At 60.5% G+C, this 24,895-nt stretch overlaps 1 protein-coding gene across 1 annotated transcript in view; it reads left to right on the forward strand.

The window, feature by feature from the left end:
- Positions 1-24,895, forward strand: part of GAREM2 (GRB2 associated regulator of MAPK1 subtype 2) — a 45,551-nt gene that overhangs the window by 14,031 nt on the left and 6,625 nt on the right. Inside the window, exons 2-4 of the mRNA XM_073335492.1 lie at positions 4,129-4,269; positions 22,253-22,383; positions 23,155-24,306. Coding sequence (XP_073191593.1) covers positions 4,129-4,269; positions 22,253-22,383; positions 23,155-24,306 — 1,424 coding nt within the window. The remainder of the gene's footprint in view (positions 1-4,128; positions 4,270-22,252; positions 22,384-23,154; positions 24,307-24,895) is intronic.

A 24,895-nucleotide genomic window follows, 5' to 3' on the forward strand; every position in this document is an offset into this window, starting at 1 on the left:
ATCTGAGGCTGCACCACCCAGGGTCTGACACCAGTTCTCTCTGTCCCAGGATCTCGCCACCCCAGGAATGTCTCCCCATTGACCATCACCTTCCGCTCCCACTGGGGGTCCGAGGGGCCTGGCCCCAGGAAACTCCACACAGACATATAGGTTGGGGTCAGGAGTGGGAGCCTGTCCACCTCCCCACCCATCTGGCTGATGGAGTCTGTGGCCTTGGGACCCAGCAAGGGAGCTAGACACCGGGGCTTTTCCGCAGGGTCCCCTTGGTTCAAATCGCCAGCCTGCTCAAAGGCAGTGAGGTGGGCATCCACCCCGCCCCCCTTAACTAGGGGCAGCAATTTAGTCTCGAGGTTCCCTGCGGAACTGGCCCCCCGGGATCTATCCCCACTCACCCCGGGGAGGTCCCCTAGGCCTCTCCGCTCCCCCACCGCCAGTTCATGCTGCTGCTGCTTCTGCAGCTCTTTCTCGGGCTCTCGCTGTCTCTCACAGTCCTCTTGCTCTCTCGGACTCAGCTCCAATCCCGTCCGTCTCGATCCCCCGATGGGGAACCCGATCATGAAGACCCCCGTCTGGTCGGGGACAGGAGTCTTGGCGATGCCTGGCTCCCACTCCAGCTGCTCCCAGATCCTGCTATAGCCCCATTTGGGGTCAGGAATCTGTCCCTTAGAGCGGTCATCCTCCTCCAGCTGCACGGTTAACTCTGCTTTGGTGAACTTTCCAACGCTCAACCCTCTCTTTCTGCACAGGGTTACAATGTCCTTCTTAAGGAGACGGGGACAGGCCGTCACTCCGCTCTTCCCAAGTTGTTGTGGACTCAGAGGCCCGTGTGTTCTCAGCTCCCCACGGTTTCCAGGGAGAACCCCTAGTGTGCCAGCCCTTCTCGAGGTCACCACCTCTTTGCCAGGGTCGAGCTGCAGACTCCTCCGCCCCTTGGACTGGTCGCTGCAATCCCCAGGGGAACCCTGTTACTGCAAAAGTCCTTCTCTCTCCCCGCGCCAAGCTGCAGGCTCCTCCGCCCCTGAGACTGCTCACTGCAGTCCCCAGGGGGACCCCATTACTGCACAGTCCTTCTCGCTGGTCACACACTCCCAGGGGTTAACCGCCCCCCGAAACCGCTCCTCTCTGAGCCTTCAGCAGGCCTGGTCCTCGGCGATCCCCCTTCGTGTTACTGCTCCCCAGTCACTTACTGCAGGAAGCGCCATCCACGGGGTGCAGTACATCCCACCGCTGCCACCAGTTGTCACGGAGTCCCTGGGCGATGCTCTGGAACTGCTCCCCATGAAGCCAGTCAGGACTCTGGGGCAGTCGCCTTTCTGTGAGCAGCCTGTCTTCAGGACACACAGCTCACACAGCTTCCACCTTCCTGGGCCTGACCTCGGAGCATTCAGCATCCTCTGCCCCTCCGTCCGCTTCCCCCAGCCAGTCCGCTCAGGCGGGGCTCCTGAGGAAGCCAGAGGGTCCGGCACCCCAACTTCACAGTCAGACGGGACTCTCAGCCAGCCAGTAAAACAGAAGGTTTGTTAGACGACAGGAACATGGTCTAAAACAGAGCTTGCAGGTGCAGAGAACGGGACCCCTCAGCTGGGTCCATTTTGGGGCCAGTGAGCCAGACAACCACGTCTGCCCTTCACTCCATGTCCCAGCCAGCCCCAAAACTGAAACTCCCTCCAGCCCCTCCTCCTCTGGGCTTTGTTCCTTTCCTGGGCCAGGTGGTCACCTGATTCCTTTGTTCTCCAACCCTTCAGCTTTCACCTTGCAGGGGGGGAAGGGCCCAGGCCATCAGTTGCCAGGAAACAGGGTGTCAGCCATTCTCTGTGTCCAGACCCCTGCACACACCTGCCCTCTAGGGCTGTGCAATGATCATACACCCTTACCCCACCACCTAGATACTTAAGAACTGCATAGGGGAAACTGAGGCACCCCCACAATATTCGGAGGAAACATTAAGAACAGGCCCACTTCGTCACATAGCCCCAGTTCACCTGCGATCGATGGACGGAGAGAGAGGCCCGCGAGCCACGCGCCTGCACCGGTCCCCGGGTGCAACACACGGCCCACGCCGCAGCCGCAATCAGGAGTTACAGGGGTCTGAGCTGAGTGGGAAATTTGTCTGGGCAAAAATGGCTTTTGGGCTGGGTGTTTGAGATCCCGTCTGCCTCCCCTGTTCAGTGTCGGGGAATCATATTTCTCCCTCCCTGGGGAGTGAGTATTTGGGACCAGCCCTGGGGTTTTCACCATCCCGCCTGCCCCCCTTTTAAAGGTGGCATTGGGCTTCTCCTGGCAGCTGACGGAACGATTGCGTTGAAATCACCAGTTCACGCACAACGTTCTGGTTTGAAGAGCAGTGTAAAGGGGACCCCCCATCCCCATCCCCAGGCCCGGCAGCTGGTGACCCAGGGGGCTGCTCGCTTTGCAGTCACCAGGCTGCTCATGCTGTCGTCCATGTGGAAGAGTTTGCAGCCTCCGGCCAGGCTGGTGAAAGTGACAAACTGTAAATAAAAGTGACAATTTTCATAAAAGAGCCGGTGACCAAACAACAATTTAGCTTAAATGAGAAGCAGTAACGCGGCAGAGATCCTGGAAGGCCCAGGCCAGAGAACAGTGCTCAGGCGCAGAGAGGTGATGGGGGGGATCAGGCTGGCCGGGGTGCTCGGGGCTGGCTGCGTAGGAGGCGCAGGGTGCTGGGGGCAGGTGATGGGGGGGATCAGGCTGGCCGGGGTGCTCGGGGCTGGCTGCGTAGGAGGTGCAGGGTGCTGGGGCAGGTGCTGGGGGGGATCAGGCTGGCCGGGGTGCTCGGGGCTGGCTGCGTAGGAGGCGCAGGGTGCTGGGGGAGGTGAGGGGGGGGGGATCAGGCTGGCCGGGGTGCTCGGGGCTGGCTGCGTAGGAGGCGCAGGGTGCTGGGGCAGGTGCTGGGGGGGAGGGATCAGGCTGGCCGGGGTGCTCGGGGCTGGCTGCGTAGGAGGCGCAGGGTGCTGGGGGAGGTGAGGGGGGGGGATCAGGCTGGCCGGGGTGCTCGGGGCTGGCTGCGTAGGAGGTGCAGGGTGCTGGGGGCAGGTGATGGGGGGGGGGGATCAGGCTGGCCGGGGTGCTCGGGGCTGGCTGCGTAGGAGGTGCAGGGTGCTGGGGCAGGTGCTGGGGGGGAGGGATCAGGCTGGCCGGGGTGCTCGGGGCTGGCTGCGTAGGAGGTGCAGGGTGCTGGGGCAGGTGATGGGGGGGATCAGGCTGGCCGGGGTGCTCGGGGCTGGCTGCGTAGGAGGCGCAGGGTGCTGGGGGCAGGTGATGGGGGGGATCAGGCTGGCCGGGGTGCTCGGGGCTGGCTGCGTAGGAGGCGCAGGGTGCTGGGGCAGGTGCTGGGGGGGGGGATCAGGCTGGCCGGGGTGCTCGGGGCTGGCTGCGTAGGAGGTGCAGGGTGCTGGGGCAGGTGCTGGGGGGGAGGGATCAGGCTGGCCGGGGTGCTCAGGGCTGGCTGCGTAGGAGGTGCAGGGTGCTGGGGGAGGTGATGGGGGGGATCAGGCTGGCCGGGGTGCTCGGGGCTGGCTGCGTAGGAGGTGCAGGGTGCTGGGGCAGGTGATGGGGGGGATCAGGCTGGCCGGGGTGCTCGGGGCTGGCTGCGTAGGAGGTGCAGGGTGCTGGGGCAGGTGATGGGGGGGATCAGGCTGGCCGGGGTGCTCGGGGCTGGCTGCGTAGGAGGTGCAGGGTGCTGGGGCAGGTGCTGGGGGGGGGGATCAGGGTGGCCGGGGTGCTCGGGGCTGGCTGCGTAGGAGGTGCAGGGTGCTGGGGGAGGTGATGGGGGGAGGGATCAGGCTGGCCGGGGTGCTCGGGGCTGGCTGCGTAGGAGGTGCAGGGTGCTGGGGGAGGTGAGGGGGGGGATCAGGCTGGCCGGGGTGCTCGGGGCTGGCTGCGTAGGAGGTGCAGGGTGCTGGGGGAGGTGATGGGGGGGATCAGGCTGGCCGGGGTGCTCGGGGCTGGCTGCGTAGGAGGTGCAGGGTGCTGGGGGAGGTGATGGGGGGGATCAGGCTGGCCGGGGTGCTCGGGGCTGGCTGCGTAGGAGGTGCAGGGTGCTGGGGGAGGTGATGGGGGGAGGGATCAGGCTGGCCCGGTGCTCAGGGCTCTCTGTCCCCACTGCAGGAGAGTACGTGGAGGGGGTGAGTGACCAGGACGTGCTCCTCATTCACTCCTGCCGCCAGTGGACCACGGTGACGGCTCACAGCCTGGAGGAGGGGCACTACGTCATCGGGCCCAAGATCGACATCCCGCTGCAGTACCCAGGTACCGGGGCCATCGTGGGGAGGGGCTGGGGCCTCTCTCCCAGGCGGTGTCCGAGCTCCGTGGGGCAGCCCAGAAGACAGTGCTCAGCCAGCCCAGCGCCCCTGCTTCTGTGGGGCAAAGGACCCTGCGGTTTCCCAGAGGCGTGCTGGGGCAGTGCCCAGCCACTGGGGGCGGGGGGAGGTGGCACATGGCATCTGGCTGTTGGGCATGGTGGCGTCTCTGGGGGTCGGGATCGTGGCACCATCTCTAGGAGTTCAGCAGGGGCGCGGCGGCATTGCTGGGAGCTAGGGAGGGACATGCCGGTGACTCCAGGGGCTCAGGTGATGTGTCGGCATCAGGGGCTCAGGGACGTGGCAGTGGCTCCGGGGGCTCAGGGACGTGGCGGTGGCTCCGGGGGCTCAGGGACGTCGCGGTGGCTCCGGGGGCTCAGGGACGTGGTGGTGGCTCCGGGGGCTCAGGGACGTGGTGGTGGCTCTGGGGGCTCAGGGATGTCGCGGTGGCTCCGGGGGCTCCGGGACGTGGTGGTGGCTCCGGGGGCTCACGGACGTGGCGGTGGCTCCAGGGGCTCAGGGACGTGGTGGTGGCTCTGGGGGCTCAGGGACATCGCGGTGGCTCCGGGGGCTCCAGGACGTGGTGGTGGCTCTGGGGGCTCCGGGACGTGGCGGTGGCTCCAGGGGCTCAGGGACGTCACGGTGGCTCCGGGGGCTCCGGGACGTGCTGGTGGCTCTGGGGACTCAGGGACGTCACGGTGGCTCCGGGGGCTCCGGGACGTGCTGGTGGCTCTGGGGACTCAGGGACGTCACGGTGGCTCCGGGGGCTCCAGGACGTGCTGGTGGCTCTGGGGACTCAGGGACGTCACGGTGGCTCCGGGGGCTCCGGGACGTGCTGGTGGCTCTGGGGACTCAGGGACGTCACGGTGGCTCCGGGGGCTCCGGGACGTGGTGGTGGCGGCTCCGGGGGCTCCAGGACATGGCGGTGGCTCTGGGGGCTCAGGGACATGGCAGTGGCTCCGGGGGCTCCGGGACAGGATCTGATGGCATCTCGTTCTCACCACTGCTGGAGGATGACCACAGCTATGTTTGCTCTGGGATCCCTTTAACATCCCACGGCCACATTTCTCTGCCCTCATCTCTCTCTCCTGGCTTCCTCCCTTATGGGGCGCAGCTGGGAACGCTCAGGTTTGACCCCAGCTTGGGGCTCCCGGGCGAGGGTCCCAGCTCAACTGGCCCCTCCATGTCCCTGGGAGTTGCGCTCGAGCAGGTGGGCTTTGGTGTAATGCCCTGGGCACAACCTGGCACATCCCTGGCTGCTGGGATGCTCCCGCACCCCCAGAACAACAGACGTTCTGGTACTCTGGGAACAGCGAGACCCTGCCCCCGCTGGCGTGACCTTGCATGCACCGTACGGGCAGGGTGGGCACTCTTCAAAGTGGGGTCCCCTGCCCCATACTGGACAGAACCATGTCCACTTTTGTCTTGGTACCGGCCAAGCGGAACGGTCGGGCGCACGTGGACAATTGGCCAGCCCAAGGTGCGGCATGACAGAGATGGGGCGGGACCAAGCTAGAGGGGAGCAAGGACTGCTGGGTTCCTGGAGTGATCTTACCCTGTCTTTGCCTCAGTTTGCCCAGCTGTGAGCTGCAGCTGTGAGCTCGCCCGTGAAACCAGGGCAGGGGATTGGGGACCTCCACCCCGCTTGGTTCTTCAGTCTCTTTCTCCCCTTCCATTGTTTCCCTCCTGTGCTGTCCTAGTATTAACCCTGAACGTCCCTTCATCTCCGGGGCAGGCTCCAGGACTAGCTGGACTTGGCTCTCCCGCCTGAGTCCTTCGAGCCGGCTCCCCATTCCAAGCGAGGGGCTGCAGCTCCCTTTCTCCTGCGTGCAGCCTTCCCTGCTTCCGCCGGGGCTGAGTGTGGCCCCTCAGGGAGTGGCAGCACCCCAGGGGCTGAGCCCATCACAAGCCGAGCGGTGGCTGCAGCCCTGGGGGCTTCGCATGGGTCGGTGGAGCCCCGGGACTTCCCAGAGGGGACCTGTGGAGCTCAGAGAGGAACCAGTGGCACCGTGATGGGTGAAGGGGAACCTGGGGGGGAGCCCAGGTGAGTCAGAGGTCAGGGGTCGTACAGGAAAGTCGGCGCCATGCCGGTGCACGGCTCCGCTCCTTGGCCAGATGGTGTGGGGGGGGCATGCTTCGGTGCTGAGATCACTGCAGCCGCCGTGGCGAGCGCCCTAATGCCCGCACTAAGTGCATCCCCCTTGGTAATGAGTCCTGCTGATAAATAAATAATGGGACATGGAGGCGGGGGGCGGGGGTGGGGGAGGGGTAATCACCGGTTCCAGCAGGAGACGTGGGGAGGGGGAGCCCGAGAAACGTGTTAACCGGCTTTACTGGGCTCATTCGTGGGACAACGTCAGCGGCTCCAAACTGGGCCCAGCCGCAGCCCAGGGGCCCGCGGCGCCTCCTGGGGGAGCCCCACGGGGCTGGGCTCCTGCACCCTGCAAAGGCTGATGGGATTGTTTGTCTGGTCAGGTTACGTGTTTGTGACGGTCACTAGCTTGGGCCAGGCCGAGTGGGAGTGGGTGACCCCCCCACCCTGACAGAACTAACGCCCCTCAGTCCCGACCTGCAGCCCCCCAGCTAGCTCAACCCTGGGGTCCCCCCAGCTCTGCTGGTACCCCTCAGTCCCGACCTGCAGCCCCCCAGCTAGCCCAACCCTGGGGTCCACAACAGTTCTGCTGGTGCCCCTCAGTCCCGACCTGCAGCCCCCTGGCTATCCCAGCCCTGGGCTCCCCCCAGCTCTGCCGGTGCCCCTCAGTCCCAACCCAACCTCTCTCCCCACTACCCCAGCCCTGGGCTCCCCCACAGCTCTTCCGGTGCCCCTCAGTCCTAACCCGCAGCCCCTGCTAGCCCAGCCTGGGGTTCCCCGCATCAACTCCCAGCTCAGCTTATGCCCCTCACTGCTGCCTCCTGCTATCCCAATCATGGGCTCCCCCAGGTCTATTTATGCCCCTGATGCACATCCCTCTGCTACTTCCCCAGCCCTCCAGAGGTCAGCCGATGCCCCTCCTGACCCACAGCTTCCCCCCTGCTAGTCCAGTCTTGGGCTGTCCCAATAGCCCTCCCCATAACTGGCTGCATCTCTGCCGTTCCAGTCCTGGACATCCCCCCAACTCTGCTGGCACCCCTTATTTCAAACCTGCAGCCTCCCTCATCACTTCAGTACTAGCCAACCGCCTGCACTGGTCCAGTGCTCCCCAGTCTCCTTCGCCACTCCCCGGGCAGCTAAAATCCCGAGACACGTCACTCTCTGCCTTCCCTCAGTGAACGTAATTACTGCGTGCCAGGCTGTGGCCCCGCCCGTGTCACCGTACCTGGTGAGCTAACAGCGCTGGCGACGGCCACACCCACTGCAGAACTCGGGGAAGTGGGGCAGCGTCACCGACATTAGAGGACACTGCTCTGAGTCTGGGCCCCTGAGGGAGCCTTGGGGACACATGCTGCCCCCCAGGTGCCCCGACCAGGCACGTGGTCCCTGAGCCGATCTCTCCAGGGCTGAGTAAAAGTCGACAGCAAGCGATGCTCCTGGGGCATGGCTGGGGGCGGGAGAGAGCAGCCGTGGGCGGGGCTAGACCCAGATGTGGGAGGAGCCCCCTCACTGTCCCCCTTCACACCTCACCTGAGGCCTCTCCTTTGCCAATGAGGTCTACAGAGCATGGCATGATGGGCGGGGCAGGCAGTGAGCCGAGACCACGACGCCTCCGTCCGGCCCGCGTTGTCCCGCCTTGGTCTGTAACAACTTGTCACTTGTCTTCGCTTGCCAGCGCTTTGCGGGTGGCAACCAGCGTTTTGTCCCATGTCTGTGCAGCGCCCAGTCCTCAGCGGGGGCCACTCAGCACAACTCTGCACCCTGGAGGGTGACACTGATTGACCCCAGCTGCCCAGCTGGTCCTAGGGGGCCAAGCTCCAGGGATGGAGCGGGAGGCTCTGGGGCACCACATGTGCTGGGGTGTTGGCGGGGCCTTGGCCCGTAGGTCTGCAATGCTTCTGCCTGCAGGGCAGCGGGCCCGTTACTCTGCGCCGGTGGGTGGGAGTGGGAAAAAGGAAAAAGGCCGCCCCTTGCTCTCTCCCATTCCCTTGCATGGAGCGTGGCTCGGACCTCGGCAGGCGTCCCCCGGTCCAGGCACTTGGAGCCGCTCTCCTTTGGAAGAGATCTGAGTCTCACACACCCCGGGGCGGGGGTGACACCCAGAGGGCAGGCCATGGTGCCGTTACGGAGCCGACCGCTGATCTCCGCCACTCTGGGGTGAAACTGGAGAGTCCAGGGAGCTCCTGGGTTTATGCCAAACGCAGCGATAGCAGGATCCAGGCTCCAGGGATGCCAGCTCAGCCCCATCAGATGCTGCACGTCTCCGGGAAGCTACGTTACCGAGCCGCACGTGCCGCACAAGAGCAGGGCTGAGGGTTTCAGTCCAGACGCTCTCTCTGCACTGCAATCTTCCCCGAGGCAGCACGCACCGTGGGTGGGACTCTAGGGTGGGTTCCGTTCCACGCCTTGCCGGGAACTCACCGGCTGATGCTGGGCAGGGGTCTGCTCCCCTGTGTGCGAGGTGGGGCCCGGCGAGTCGTGTGCTCTGTAACTGCTGAGAACTCGGGACCCCCAGACTCTTGGATGAACCGTTGCCCTGTGTCACAGGGTCTCCAGGCGATGCTCTGGAACTGCTCCCTACGAAGTCAGTCAGGACTCTGGGAGTGGATGGGTCATTACACAAAGTAAAACTATTTCCCCATGTTTATAACTCCCCCCCCCGCCCAATCATGTGCCAGCATGTGCAGGGCAAACAGCTCACACGGCTTCCGCCTTCCTGGGTCTGACCTCGGAGCATTCAGCCTCCTCTGCCCCTCCGTGCGCTTCCCCCAGCGAGTCCGCCCAGGCGGGGCCCTGGGGAAGCCAGAGGGTCCTGCCCCCAACTCCGCAGTCAGACGGGACTCTCAGCCAGCCAGTAAAACAGAGGTTTATTAGACGACAGGAACATGGTCTAAACCAGAGCTTGTAAATGCAGAGAACAGGACCCCTCAGAAGGGTCCATTTTGGGGGCAGTGAGCCAGACAACCACGTCTGCACTTCACTCCTCATCCCCAGCCAGCCCCAAACAAACTCCCTCCAGCCCCTCCTCCTCTGGGCTTTGTCCCTTTCCTGGGCCAGGAGGTCACCTGATTCCTTTGTTCTCCAACCCTTTAGCTCTCACCTTGCAGGGGGGAAGGGCCCAGGCCATCAGTTGCCAGGAAACGGGGTGTTGGCCATTCTCTGTGTCCAGACCCCTGCACACACCTGCCCTCTAGGGCTCTGCAATGATCATACACCCTCACCCCACCCCCTAGATACTTAAGAACTGCCTAGGGGAAACTGAGGCACTCCACACACTATTCAGAGAGAACATTAAGAACAGTCCCACTTCGTCACACCCTGCCGTGATGGTTTCAGAGAACTATCCCCAATGACTCCAAGATCTCTTTCATGAGTGGTAACAGCTAATTTAGACCCCATCATTTTATATGTATAGTTGAGATTATGTTTTCCAATGTGCGTTACTTTGCATTTATCAACATTGAATTTCGTCTGCCATTTTGTTGCCCAGTCAGTTTTGTGAGATTTTTTTGTGGCTCTTCACAGTCTGCCTGGGACTTAACTATCTTGGGTAGTTTTGTATCATCTGCAAATTTTGCCACCTCACTGTTTACCCCTTTTTCCAGATCATTTGTGAATATGTGGAATAGGACTGGTCCCAGAACAGACCCCTGGGGGACACCACTATTTACCTCTCTCCAGTCTGAAAACTGACCATTTATTCCTACCCTTTGTTTCCTATCTTTGGTTAGTCTCTAAGGTGCCACAAGTCCTCCTTTTCTTTTTGCGAATACAGACTAACACGGCTGTTACTCTGAAACCTATCTTTTAACCAGTTACCAATCCATGAGAAGACCTTCTCTCTTATCCCATGACAGCTTACTTAGAATCATAGAATATCAGGGTTGGAAGGGACCTCAGGAGGTCATCTAGTCCCACCCCCTGCTCAAAGCAGGACCAAGCCCCAATTTTTGCCCTGATCCCAAAGGGCCCCCTCAAGGGTTGAACTCACAACCCTGGGTTTAACAGGCCAATGCTCAAACCACTGAGCTATCCCACTTTGCTTTAGAGCCTTTGGTGAGGGACCTTGTCAGAGGTTTTCTGAAAGTCCAAGTACCCTGTATTCACTGGTGACACATGCACGCACCATCCAGCTGGCCACTTCTGTGCACAGCTCAAGGGGCCAAAGCACAAGGGAACAGGGTTCTTTGCAGGTGTGAAAAGGACACCCCTTGGTGCACCTGGGACCACTCCCATCCCATTGTGCACATGGGACATGCTCGCCTTCCATCTGCACGCACGAGAGCAGGGGTGGGGGCGTTTGTGCTTCCAGCTACGGCCCGGCCTCCAGCCCCTTCTCACTAACGTCCGTCTTTATTGATCTGATTGATTTGCTCAGTGCCTGGGAAGCACTTCTCACAGCCTCGCAGCGTGGGTCTCATCATTCAAACGCATTGACCGGTGCTCGCTGCTGTCAGCCAACGGGAGCGCAGAAAGAGCCGGCGGTCACAGTGCCCGGCCGAGCTGACAGGCTGCACTTGGGGCCTGGCAGATCAAGGCAAGGGGATTCCAGAGAGACGAGTCCCGGCCTGCCCACCCCACAGCAACCCCAGATGTACCCCCAGGTCAGCCCCAGCAATGCTGCTGAGCCCCGCTGTCAGGATGGAACTTGGGCAGAAAAAAGCATTCCCATTGTCACGGAGTGTGGGGGAGTCTAGGCCCTGCACCCCTCTTCCTGGGATTCACTGAGACTCTCAGCCAGCCAGTAAAACAGAAGGTTTATTGGACAACAGGAACACAGTCCACAACAGAGCTTGTGGGTACACCCAGGACCCCTCAATCACGTCCTTCTGGGGGAGCAGGGAGCTTAGACCCCAGCCCTGGGGTTCCCTGCGTTCCTCTCCCCAGCCCCAAACTGAAACTAAACCTACCCAGCAGGTTCCCTGCTGCAGCCTCCGTCCACATTACTGGGTAGAGGTGTCACCTCCCCCTCCCCCTCCTGGCTCAGGTGACAGGCTCTCAGGTCTCCCATCCCCAGGGCACATTCCCAGGTCAACACTCCCCCCTCCCTGCTGAGTCACACCCTCACATCCTTCCCCTGCATTTAAACCACGTGGCTTGCAACCAGGAGGAGGCTGATTAGCCAGTGCGAGGAGACCGAACTGTTACCCCTTTTCAGGGTGCATCGTAGCACAGAGGGGTTTGCCCTCTCCAGCCCCTTCACTGACATGTGGTTCTGGCTCTGTCCCTCGGGAGGCCGGCCAGTCAGTATCATTCCCCCGATTTACAGAAGGAGAAACTGAGGCTGAATTGGAGCCTTGTCCAAGGTCACCCAGCGAGTTGGTGTCAGAGCAGGGATTAGACCTGAGGTGCTTCTGACTGCCCATCCTTTGCCCTTACGAGGGCTCCTCACGTGGGTCAGCAGAAGGGTTTGAACCTGGGACCTTCAGTGCTAAAGGCAGGCCTGTCAACTGCTTGAACTCCAGGGCTGGCTTGGTAGCAGAAGCTTGTCTTCCTGCGTGGTCCAGGTGCTAGAGGAGTAGGTGACGAGGTGCATCAGACCTCGCCGGGCCTTGGAACGTGAACCTCGCCTCTGGAGGGTTCTTCTCTTCAGTCCCTCAGATTCCTTTGGGCTCGTGGTGTTCTCCTCTGTCAGATGTGTAATCTCGACTGCACGTGCTCCTCCAAGTCTGAACGCTCACCCTTTGCTAGTGAACTCAGTCTAGCCAGGTAAAAACCTCACCTGTCCCTCTTCTTCCTTTCAGGACAGAGGAGAAAATCCTGGGGGATCACTGGTCATTTTATAGGCAGATTTGACAGCTCTTTTCTATTGACTTGGGGTTGTGGGCGATACATGAAAGGGGTCTCTTCTCAGAGAAGTTATTGGGGCTTGTAAGGGGGTTGGTGTAACATGGTGTTTGTAGGATTGGGGCAACTTTATAACATTTAGGACAGCTCAGTTTGACCTTTTCTCTTCTCTTCCCCACCCTGTTGTGGGGATTCTTTTCGCGGTGGAGCTCCTGGCGTGACACTCTGCTGCAAAGCATGCTGGGAAAGCAACAACAATGAAAACGTTCGCTAATCAAATGCATCCCAGAGGGGCTTGGTTTGTAGGCAAAGGAGAGTAAAGCAGCCGGAGGAGCTCGTCAATAATTCATCATTCCTCAAACGTGCAAATCCAGCGCCTGAGTTTCTGAGCGCTTTCCACCCTTGGCTATGAGGAAAATGCCGGTGTTCCTTCCCATAGGTGGCCGCTCCCACTCCCCAAAAGGCCCCACCCACTTATTTTGACTCCTCCCACCTAGGCGCATCTTGCTGTCGCAGTGAAAGTTCATGGCAGCGCAGAGTGCAACATAGCAAAATAATTTGCAGACGATAAAAAACTTGTCAAGATAGTTAAATCCCAGGCAGACTGCGAAGAGCTACAAAGGGATCTCACTGAACCGGGTCACTGGGCAAAAAAGTGGCAGATGAAATTCAGTGTTGATCAATGCAAAGTAATGCACATTGGAAAACGTAATCCCAACTCTACATATAAAATGATGGGGTCGAAACTAGCTGTTACCACTCAAGAGAGAGATCTTGGAGTCACTGTGCAGAGTTCTCTGAAACTAGGGTGACCATATTTCCCTATGCTGAATACAGGACACCTGGTAAAATTACTCATATGCAAGTGAGTTCAACAGCAACCAATCAGACTAGGCAGGACAAATGTTCAAATTAACATCAAGTTGACTGAGCCCCTGTTAAAAAGAAACCCTGTGTAGTTGGATTCTTTTTATTTACCTTCTTATCTTTAAGGCTTTAGGGTTCACACAGGGAGGGGTGATACCCCTCCTCCCCCCCACACACAGGGAGAGGTGACATACACACACACTCCCATACACCTCTCTTACACTGGGGGTAATCGACTGATCCAACACTCCCTGCCTGGCGCTCTTCACCCTCCATGCCTGACTGGGAACGTTGGGAATCATTAAGAAAGCAATAGATAAGACAGCAGAAAATATCATATTGCCTCTAAATAAATCCATAGTACGCCCACAGCTTGAATACTGCGTGCAGATGTGGTCGCCCCTTCTCAAAAAAGAGATATTGGAATTGGAAAAGGTTCAGAAAAGGGCAACAAAAATGATTAGGGCCCTGGAACGGCTTCCGTATGAGGAGAGATTAATAAGACTGGGACATTTCAGCTTGGAAAAGAGACAATTTAGGGAAGATATGATAGAGGTCTATAAAATCATGACTGGTGTGGAGAAAGTGAATAAGAAAGTGTTATTTACCCCTTCTCATAACACAAGAACTAGGGGTCACCCAATTGAATTACTAGGCAGCAGGTTGAAAACAAACAAAAGGAAGTATTTCTTCACACAACACACAGTCAACCTGTGGAACTCCTTGCCAGAGGATGTTGTGAAGGCCAAGACTATAACAGGGGTCAAAAAAGAACTAGATAAATTCATGGAGGGTTGGTCCATCAATGGCTATTAGCCAGGCTGGGCAGGGATGGTGTCCCTAGCCTCTGTTTGCCAGAAGGTGGGAATGGGTGACAGGGGGTGGATCACTGGATGATTCCCTGTTCTGTTCATTCCCTCTGGGGCACCTGGCACTGGCCCCTGTCGGAAGACAGGACACTGGGCTACATGGATCTGTGGTCTGACCCAGTCTGGCCGTTCTGATGTTCTTGTGTGTTATGTTCCTGATCGCGCCATGCCCAGAGCAGCCCCTCCTGCGGAGATCTCATTGCTCCCATGGCAGAGCCAGCCCTTGCTTTCCCATTAGTGACGGGGCAGGTGCATGTGACTCCTGGCAATCCGGCGGGGGGCATCCTCGCAAACAGGGCCAGTGGCCTGCGGGTTTTGTTTCGCGGCTTCTGTGTGGGACTGACCCTGGGGGCAGGCTGTGACACATGACCTAGGAGCGGATGGCGCAGCTGTTACCTTGGCCTGGGGCGAGCCGGGTTTGCTCCGGGTTATGGGGTTTCCGATCTGCCCAATGGCGCATCACAGAGCCAGGTGCTCGCCCTAGCTGTGGTGCTGGGGCCAGGCAGGGTCACTCAGCCTTAGCTTAACTGGTCACTGAGAACTATGGGCCTTTTACTCTTGACTTCAGTGGGAGCAGGGCTAGGCCGATGCAGAGTGCCTTTGACCCCCGCTCCTCCCAAGTGATGTCTGCAACCACATTAGCCCCATGCAGCATCTCCCTGGAGATACGGCAGCTCCACGCCCGCAGCATTCACTAGGGCAAGGCGTTGCCCAGGCCCCTGAGTGGGGAGGGGTCAGCGGGTAACGCAAGCTGGGAGGGTCTGTGACTCCCCAGCTCCCCGGCCAGCCGCTCACTCCCGCAGGCCACCTGCCTCACCTGCCTGGGCCCTGTCCCTCTGGGTTGGTGGTGCATGCAGCAGCTGTTGCAGTCCTGGGCAGGGCGGGAGGTGAGGGGCCGCAGCCAGCCCAGAATCTTTGCCGGATCCCCACGGACGCCAGTTGTTTACATTTTGCATTTCACTTCTCCTGGGGCAGTGACGCTGGGCTGGTCAGTTTCACGCCGGGTTTATCCTCCCTGTGACTTGCTGGTACCATGGCCTGATGCTGCTCTTGTGTTTTGGGTCTCCAGGGGGACGGGTTAAGCTCAGATCCCTGCAAACCTTTCTGCCTCTCTGGCTCAGTCGTGTCTCTTAGAGACCAAAGCTGAATCCACATATAGAAAAGTTTTTAATTGCAAGGCAATTTAGCCCTCAACACCCTCCCCCTCTTCCTCCCTTTAATCCTGAGGGAAACCCCCCTTCCTCCGCTGCGCATGGAGGTTGTTTTCTGTGCCCACGAGGGAGGACCCATTTTAAAACAAGGCCTTGCTCTTTGCCAGCTGGCTGGTAATTGGTTCCAGCCAATGGACGGACATTGGCTGTGATTGCATGAGAATCATTAATAACCGGTCTCCCCCCGGCTCTGGTGCTAATGGAGGTGACGGGGCTGGGCCGGGGCCTGCAGCACTTCGGGGGAGGCAGGAGTTTACCCCAAAAAATAGATCCCTGAGGAGTTTGATTACTTTATTTCAGAAAACAGTTTGATGCCTCTAGCAGGCGTGCCTGGTGCTGGGGAGCTGATGCCGTGGGCCGGTGGCCCAGACCCACATGTGCGAGTCAGGACTCCTCTGTGTACCCACATTCACTGAGACCAGCAAACTCATTCCACGTGTGACTAAACCGGGATTTGAACCCAGCCCCCTGGCAGAGAAAGGCTGGGACCATCAGCCAGACATTAACCTTCCCAGCCCTGGGGATGTTCCAGCTTAGCTGGGCCAGGCTGGGACCTCTGAATCTGTGCAAGGTGGGTGGGCTGCAACTCAGCCAGGGCTTGGAGCTCGTCAGTAACCAGCAGAGCCCGGCAGGAGAGGGTCAGAACCCGGGGGTGGGGATCAGTCTCTCCCCTCGGCCAGTATGGTCCGCACATCCCAGCAGGAGCTCAGCCCCAGCTGTCACCCTCCACCCCGTCCCCACCGTCCATCCCCGGCATGCGAGCCCTGCTCCCCCAGCACAGTTCGTTCCTGACCCTCTACGGGAAACCCAGCACCCGTGTGTTTATGTGCGTTCCCCCTACGGGTGGGGAAGGCCGATCTGTGGATCTCTGGGATCCTGGCCTGGACACCAGAGGGGACCAGACCCGGGTGGTGATGCTGGCTGCTTCCCCTGGGAGGTGGATCATGGACTCAGGAGTGGGTGTGAAGATGAGGGCGGGGCGGGCAGGGAGGGAGGCCCCCTTCTGGTGGCTCCAGCCCCCCAGCCGCGATCCCCCCATACGCACGCCGGACGAGGGGCGGTTGCTCTCGCGCGTGGCTGGCAGCGGTGCTGGGTGGCCGGTGGCTGTCGGGCTCAGGGGCAATGCGGTGCCAGAGGGGGCTCTGCCCGTCAGCCACCCCCGGGGCCGGGGCTCTGGGCTCTGTTAGAGGGGGCAGCGTGGGGAGGGAGCGGAGCAGGCCGAGGCAGGGCACAGGGACCCCCCCACGCAGCCCGTCGGGGTGCTGCGCCGGGGGTGGCGGGCTTGGGAACGGAGCCGCATGCAAGCGGTTTCCATGGCAATGGGATGTTGGAAACCGCCAGGGAGGGAAGCCGAGGGTGTCTGGGAGCGGGAGCTAACGCTGCTGCCTTGGTGGGGGAAGGACCCCCCCCCCGTGTGCCCCCCCCACAGTGTGCCCATTCCTGTCTCTGCCGGGAGCAGACAGCCCCAGGCCTCGCCAAGGTTGCAAACCAAAGAGACCCCTGGGAAGCCCTTCAGGTGCTGGGGGGAGGTGAGGTCTGTCTGTCCGTCCTCCCACTGAACCAGCGTGTTAGGGGCTGGGGCGCAGATCTCGGCTGTCCAGGGTCAGGAAAAAACGGTCTCGACTCGGGGCTGGTTGCCGGGCAGTGAAGGTTCCCAGATGGCACGGCTCGGCCTGCTGCCCGCCTGGGAGCCTCCCCCCTCTGGGCAGTGCATTTCCTGCCAGTCACCCGCTGCTGAGCCATGCAGAGCGAGTGGGTGAGGGAGCCCTGTCGTGGGAGACCGGGAACCAGTTGGCATTTGGCATTTCATCCTGGGAGCGGCAGAAGTTGCGGGGCTTGGGCTGGGCTACGTGACCACACTCTGGAGGGGGCTGGAGGGCGAGGGTGATGGCAGAGGAGATGCTGAAGTGGAGGGAGGGAGTCAGAGAAACCCCAAGCTTTCTGGGCCCAATCCTGAAGGGCACGGATCCCCTTTGTAGCACTTCTGCACTGACCCATAGGGTCAGCCCTCCCTCGTCTTGATCTCCCTCCGGCCTGCACAGACCCCGTCTCTGCCTCCATGGGACCCACCCTACCCCCAGCTGCTTCCCCTCCATCCGTGTCATCACAGTGGGCAGTAGAGAGCCAGGAGCTGCCGTGTGGCCGGGTTGCCTGTTCCCCTGTTGGCTCTCCTCTAGGCTGGGGGGCTGTGGGCATGGGCTCTCCTTGGGTTCACATGAACTCCAGGAGGTCCCAGCCCAGGACACAGAGGTGGGGCAGCCCTAGCAGAGGCCTGGTGCTGGTGTGTGATGCCCAACATTGCCCAAGAATATTCCTCCCTGGGTTAGAGCCCTGCTTCCTCTTTGCTCCCCAGGCGCGACTGAGCTTAACTGGCCCAAGAAGCCACGCGAAGCGAACACTAAGGCTGCAGGGTCGTGGGGAACCCAGATTATCCACCTGTATGTGTTGTCGGCAGCGTTGCTGCAGCCGTGTCAGTCCCAGGATGTGAGCGAGACACGGTGGGTGAGGTGATATCTTTTACTGGACCAACTTCTCCTGGTAGAAGGGACATGCTTTTGACCTCCACAGGGTCTTCTTCAGAGTGTCTGAGCTAAACACAAGGTGGGACAGACTGTTAAGCACAAGTGGTGCACTCGTGCCGCAGGAGACCACTTAAAATGAAGTGGGCAAATGTGGGTTAGCAGGCAGCAGGGTGTGTAAGCAGCCTCGAAACCAGTGTTTCTGCTAAGTCTGTGGTGTTTAGTGTCCAGCAGCTATGAGTTTAAGCTCCCAGGCTCATCTTTGGAAGGTGTTGTGCAGGTGTCCTTTGAGGATGAGCACTGAGAGGTCAGATATGGAGCGATCGCTTTGTGGAAAGTTCGCCCACAGGTGGTGGGGTGTTGTTGTCTTTTGTCATTTTTCTGCATGAGTTCACTTGAAAACGTAATGTTTCTCTGGTTTCACTCAGAGAGTTGTTGTTGGGACATTTGATGCACTGGTTGTGATACACCACGTATTGTGATGGGCATGCGTACGGCCCATGGATCTTGAAAGGTGTGTTACAGGGGATGTTGATCATTGTATCCATGATGATATGTCTGCAGGATTTGCATTTGTTGTTCTGGCAGGGTCTGGTGCTGCTTTGAGTTGGTGGGTCCTGGTCTGTGGGGAGCTTGCTTGGAAGGATGAGTTTGGCGAGGTTGAGGGGTTGTTTGAAGGCCAAAGAAGGGGCTCAGGAAAGATTTCTTTCAGGCTGTAGTCCCCATTGAGTATGGGTTGTAACTGTATGATGATATCCCGTTTGGGTTCTAGTGTGCAGTGGTAGGTGACGACTAGAGGTGTGTAGTCACAGGGGGGTTTATTTCAAAACTGAAGCAAATTCCCTCAACGTATTTGGATGGCCCATTCCATGATCCGATCTACTTCTCTGGTGGAGTGTCCTTGTTTGGAGAAGGCTGTTTTGGTTGCCTTAAGATGTGTAGCCTGGACTTTCTCCTCGGAGCATGTTCTTTGGTATCTGAGTGCCTGGCTGTAGATAGCAGATTCCTTGGTGTGTTTGGGGAGGCTACTGGATCTGTGGAGGTAAGTGTGGTGATCCAGGGGTTTCTTGTATACAGTCATTTGTAGGGGTCCATTGCTGAAGCTGATTGTGGTGCCCAAGCACTTGATGCTGGTGCGGGAGTGTTCTAGGAAGAGTCTGATGGAGGGGTGGTGGTTGCTGAAGTTGTGGTGGAAGCCTGTGAGGGAGTGTGGGTCGTCTGTCCAGAGGATGAAAAGACCATTGATGTATCTCAGGTACATTGTTGGTTTTGTTGTGCATTTTTACAGAACTTCTTCCTCAAGGTGGCCCATGAAGAGGATGGAATATTGAGGAGCCATCCCTGTACCCATGGTTTGGAGAAAGTGTTTGTTGTTAAATGTGACACTTTTGTGGGTGAGGATGAAATGAGTGAGTTTGGCGATGGGTGTGGGATGGATTTCCGAGCTTTGTCCATTGTCTTGCAGATATTTGAGGCAGGCAGCAATGAAGGATGTCGGTGTATAGGGAGGTGATATCCATGGTGGCGAGGAGGTGTTCTGAGGGAGTTTGTTAATGTTTTAGAGTTTCTGGAGGAAGTTGGTTGTGTTCTGGAGGAAGTTGGCTCTCTGTGTGGTGAGTAGTTTGAGGATGGTTTCTCAGAGTCCTGTTCAGTAAGAATGCCATGGCCAGATATGATGGGTCTGCTGGGGTTCCCTTGCGTATGTATCTTGGAGGGTCCCTGGGGTGGCTTCATGGAGGATGAGGTTGTAGTTTTTCTTGGAGTTGTCTGGAGAAGGATTTGACGGTAATTCTAAATTCCTGTGTGAATTGTGATGTGGGGTCTTCTGTGAGTTCTTTATAGCAGGGGGTGTCACAGAGTTCTCTGCTAGCTTCGTTGATGTAGTCATCATGAGTAAGGGCTACGATGGATCCCCCATGTCTCTAACTTGTATGTGTAACACACTGGTAAAGTGAGTGCTGTATCTGCCCTCTAGTGGCTGCTCCACAACAAGGGTAACAGCCCACTACTGCTGCCAGCTGAGGGAGTTACTCTGCTGAGCTTCAATGCTGAGGATAACAGCCTACTACTGCTGCCAGTTAATGGCATTACTGCATCATGTACAGCTGCCAGCTAAGGAAGTTAGTGCCTCGGTACCGAGAGTAACAGCCTACTACTGCTGCCAGAGAAGCAAGCTACTCAGCTGTGCTTTGGTGTGGTATGTGTGTATGTTACACACACACACACACACAAGTATATATGCTGGAAGTTCTTGCACACTTGTCCAATCAGGAAAGGGAAACCATCCTCTGTGGTTTATTTGACCAGTCATGAAGAAGTAACAGGGCTTAATTTTTTGCCATCAGTGCACAAAGAGCTCTGGGCCAAATGAACCCCACAAGAAACCAGCTTATGGAGCCAGTAGGTGCCCAGGGATATTCGCAGAGGGTGAGAGGGGCAAAGGGGCCTATACCAGGCCGAGGTGAAGTCCCACGTCCGCCCAGAGGCCTGGCAAACTCTGGGCCCAGATGAATTCCGATTGGCTCGGAGGGGTTGAGAGCCAGCTGCCGGGCTGGCAGCAGAGGTCATGCTGGAGAGCAGCGGATCCGCTGGGACTGTCAGCTTCCCTCGGCGCTGCTCCGGGTTGTGGTCAGCACGGAGGCATGTGCTGGGCCTGGGGGGCTGCGTCACACGGATCGGTTCTGTCTAGCCAGCCAGGCGGATTGGAAGTGTGCGTGTGGGGAACACGCCATCGTCCCTTACTTAGTGCCGTCACCAGAGCTGCAAGTGCCCCTCTGCTCCGGCACAGGCCCCGGGCTGCCCCTAACTCCTGGATCTCAGCGGCTCTCCTGGAGGACGGGTGTTAACTCATTAGAAAGTGTCTCAGCTAATCAGAGGAACAACTTTAGCGCCCCCCCGCACCCCCTGATCATGTGGCACTGGGGGGCACGGGGGCCTGGGAAGCACATGGGCACTGAGGGGTTAAGGGGGCTGGAGCGGTGTCCCATTGCCCCCTGTTGGCAATGGCTGTGTATTACCGTGCCTGCCTGCGGGAGGGGGCTGACCTCAGGTCTGCGCTCAGCGAGCCCCCGGGACGTTGCCCGCTCTGCAGCCTTTGCTGAGCAGGAAGTGCTTGGCCGTGGCCCATTGATCCAGCCAGCCCTCCCTCTGCTCGGGGATTTCCTGCTCTCTCCCCACGCCATGCCGGGGGGCGGGGAGGTGGCTTTCCCGTAAGCCAGCTGGCCTCTTCTCTGTCTGCCCCCTTCCCTATGGCCAGGAGGGTCCCTGGGAGGAGAGGGAAAGGGCTGGGCAGGAGTCAATGGGCTTCGCTGGGGTAGGGATATAAATCATGGGCCAAATTTGGGTCAGTGGAGCTACCCGAGGGATGGGTTTGGCCCCATGGCCCTGCCCTGCCCCATAGGCCCTGTTAGCCTGGGACCTTCTGTCACGGAGTGTGGGGGAGTCCAGGCCCTGCACCCCTCTTCCAGGGATTCACTGAGACTCTCAGCCAGCCAGTAAAACAGGAGGTTTATTGGACAACAGGAACACAGTCCACAACAGAGTTTGTGGGTGCACCCAGGACCCCTCAGTCAAGTCCTTCGGGGGAGCAGGGAGCTTAGACCCCAGCCCTGGGGTTCCCTGTGTTCCTCCACCCAGCCCCAAACTGAAAACTAAACCCCCCCAGCAGGCTCCCACCTGCAGCCTCCGTCCACATTCCCGGGTAGAGGTGTCACCTCCCCCTCCCCCTCCTGGCTCAGGTGACAGGCTCTCAGGTCTCCCATCCCCAGGGCACATTCCCAGGTCAACACTCCCCCCTCCCTGCTGTGTCACATCCTCACACCTTCACCCACCTCCCAGCTGTGGGTGTTCACCTGGTGCCTGCTGACGGGGGGCTGGACCGTTCCTCTTCTCCCGTCATCTCTCTGCAGCTCTGGACAAGCTGTGTCGTGTCCTCCCAGCCCAGGGCTGTACCAGCAGGGGGGATCGTGCGAGGGCCGGCCCGGGCTGGCCCGGGAGCGTGCTCCCAAAGGGCACTTCCCCATCAGTGAATGCACCCGCCTTGCATCTTCCCGGCCACCCTCTGCGCCGCTCTTGCAGTGAGCGTGGGTCCTGCAGATCCCGAGGGCACCAGCCGTTGAGCCCTGGTGGGGTGTTGGGCCCCCTCCGAATGACGACACCCTGCTTTACTGGCCTCTGTACCCCTGCAGCCTGAGGAGGGAGGGAGACCTGGGGCGACCCCGTGAATAAAGCCTGGGGCAGGAACCCCCAATATTTGCACTGAGGGAACCCCTCCTGGGAAGGTGGTGGGTGCAGGGGTGCTCAGTGCTGCCTGCTGGTGTTTCTCATGGACGGGGCTCCTTGGCCACCCCCGGGACCCCTCTGGGGCTGGCTTCGCATGGACGCCCTGGGCTTGCATTGTCCGTGTGCAGACATGAGCTCCCCAGGCGGCGATCCGAGCGGCAGGTGATGCTCCCGCGCTGCCTGGTGGCCACTGGGTCAGACCCACGCAGTGGTGGAGCTGGGACCCAGGGAGGGGGCTAGGGCTTGCCGGGCTGCATGGGGCTGGGTCTCTTTCCATTAACTGGGGCTTTGGGCTGGGCTGTTGCAGGGAAGTTTAAGCTGCTGGACCAAGACCGGGACGTGCGCGAACCCGTTCAGTATTTCAACAGCGTGGAGGAGGTGGCCAGCAGCTTCCCGGACCGCGTCTTCGTCATGGAGGCCATCACCTTCAGCGTGAAGGTCAGCGCCATGCCAGTGCTGGGCCCACTGCCCGCCAGCAGGCCCCCGGCGCTGGGCTGGCTGGGAGCAGGTCCCTGGGATCCGCCCAGGGCCCAGGCAGCCAGCAGGCTCTGGTCGGGGCCAGGTGCGCAGGAGGCCTGCAGGGAGCAGCGCTGGGATCCTGGCACCGGGGAGCCGCGGCCTTGGCCCGCTCTGCTCAAGGCAGGCGCCTGGTCCGGCGCAGATGACTGGAGAGTCCTGGGCATTTGGTGTCCTGTCCCATGGGACCCAAAACGCTCGTCTGAGCCACAGACATGGCTGGTCCCTTCTTGGGCCCCTGCAGCCCCATTCACCCTCTGGGGCCCGTGCGCTTCCCAGCCCTGTGGCCCCCCTCACGGCCCGCAGTACCAGCCACTTCTCTGGCCCCATTCACCCCCCAGGGCCCAAGTGCTTCCCAGCCTCCATGTCCCCCGGTGCCAGCCACTTCTCTGGCCCCATTCACCCCCCAGGGCCCAAGTGCTTCCCAGCCTCCATGTCCCCCGGTGCCAGCCACTTCTCTGGCCCCATTCACCCCCCAGGGCCCAAGTGCTTCCCAGCCTCCATGTCCCCTGGTGCCAGCCACTTCTCTGGCCCCATTCACCCCCCAGGGCCCAAGTGCTTCCCAGCCTCCATGTCCCCCGGTGCCAGCCACCTCGCTGGCCCCACTAACCCTTTGGTGCCCCTGTGCTTCCCAGTTCTCATGCCCCCACTTCCGGCCCTGTTAACCCCGGTGCCCATGTGCCCCCCCGCCAGGTGGTGTCCGGGGAGTTCAGCGAGGACAGCGAGGTCCACAACTTCACGCTGCAGGCGGGCGACGAGCTGACGCTGATGGGCCAGGCCGAGGTCCTGTGTGCCAAGGCGGCGAAGGAGAAGTGGCATCTCCCCACCCTCCTGCGCAAGCTGGGCAAGGGGAGCCCGCTGGGCAGCAAGCCGGCGAAGGGCAAGGTGCCCTGCCTGATCTGCGTGAACCACCGCACCAACGAGAGCCTCAGCCTGCCCTTCCAGTGCAAGGGGTGCTTCAGCACCCGCAGCCCGCTGGAGCTGCAGATGCGGGAGGGCGAGCACACCATCCGCAGCATCATCGAGAAGGTGCGGCTGCCCGTCAACGTGGCGGTGCCCGGCCGGCCCTCGCGCAACCCCTACGACCTGCACGCCATCCGCGAGGGCCACTGCTACAAGCTGCTCAGCATCATCTCCAAGACGGTGGTGCTCTGCTGCATCCTGCGCCAGGAGGCCATGGTGCCCTTCCACTTCCTGCTGCTGAGCGACATGCCCCGCTTCGCCCTGCCCCAGGGGCTGCTCTGGGGCGACCCCCAGCTGGAGAAGCTGCTGCGGGACAGCGCCGCCCTCTGCCAGGAGCGCTTCGACCCCGACGAGTACTCCAAAGCCGTGCGGGAGGCCAAGCCCGACCTGCCGGAGGAGTGCGCCAGCCCCCGGCGCATCCGCCTCTGCCTGCAGGGCTGTGCCCACGAGGAGCTGGCTCCGGCCTTCCAGCGCCTCTCGCTCTGCATCTACAGCGGGGGCTCGGCCCACGCCCCCGAGGACCCCCTGGCGGTGCCGGGCGGGCAGGCCCCGCAGCTGCTCCTGCCCCGCCATGAGCGCTCGGCCCCGTCTGAGCTCCCCGACTCGGAGCGGGAGTACGTGACGCCCGACTGGGCCGAGCCCGAGTTCAGGACTCAGGAGCTGGTGGAGATCCCCTACGAGGAGCTCTGGGCCAACCAGAACCCGGATGACTTCTCGGAGCCCAGCGGCAACCCGCCGGGGCTGGGCAGCGCCAACAAAGGGCAGCGCGACCTCATGTCCTTCGCCGCCTCCTCTCCACTGGGCTCCCCCCACCGCCCCGCCCTGCGCGGGGAGGAGCCCGTGGGCGAGACGCCGCCTCCCGTCCCACCCAAATCCGAAGCGGTAAGCGATCCCTTTGGCTGTCGGAGTTCTGCCACCTCCATGAGCAGATAACGGCCTTCGGCCCCAGTACCTGGGTCTCTGGGCGCCCCCAACACCCCATGGGAAGGGCCCCCTCAGCACCCACACCCACGATCCCCGCACTAGACACAGAACCGGGTTGTGCAGCTCAGCCAGGCTCCCCCAGCAAGGCAGCGGCAGAGCCAGGGAGGGACCCGGGAGCCCTGCCCAGCCTCAGGTGCCCTAGGTTGGGTGAAATTGTCCGTCAGTCTGTGCATCTTCCCTGCACCCAGTCGCTGACTCCAGACACGAGCCTCGGCCTAATGAGCTGTCAGCCAAGCGGACCCGGGGCCAGGCAGCCGCACATGACTTCTGCCAGCAGGGCGCGCACCCATGGTGATATCCTGCTAGGTCAGAACAGTCCCCGCGCTGGGGAGAAGTGGGGTGGGAGCAATGAGATCCTGTGGATAGGTACAAGGGGGGAGCAGGGGCTCAAAGGCTGTCACAGCAGACGTGTGTTTTAAGGACGGGGGAGAGGGTGAAGGCCTGGCTGGCCTCGTGCCTTGCGTAGGCCAATGTGCCCTCACTTCTG

The sequence above is a fragment of the Lepidochelys kempii genome, chromosome 3 (assembly GCF_965140265.1).
Source record: "Lepidochelys kempii isolate rLepKem1 chromosome 3, rLepKem1.hap2, whole genome shotgun sequence".
NCBI classification, from domain to species: Eukaryota; Metazoa; Chordata; order Testudines; family Cheloniidae; genus Lepidochelys; species Lepidochelys kempii.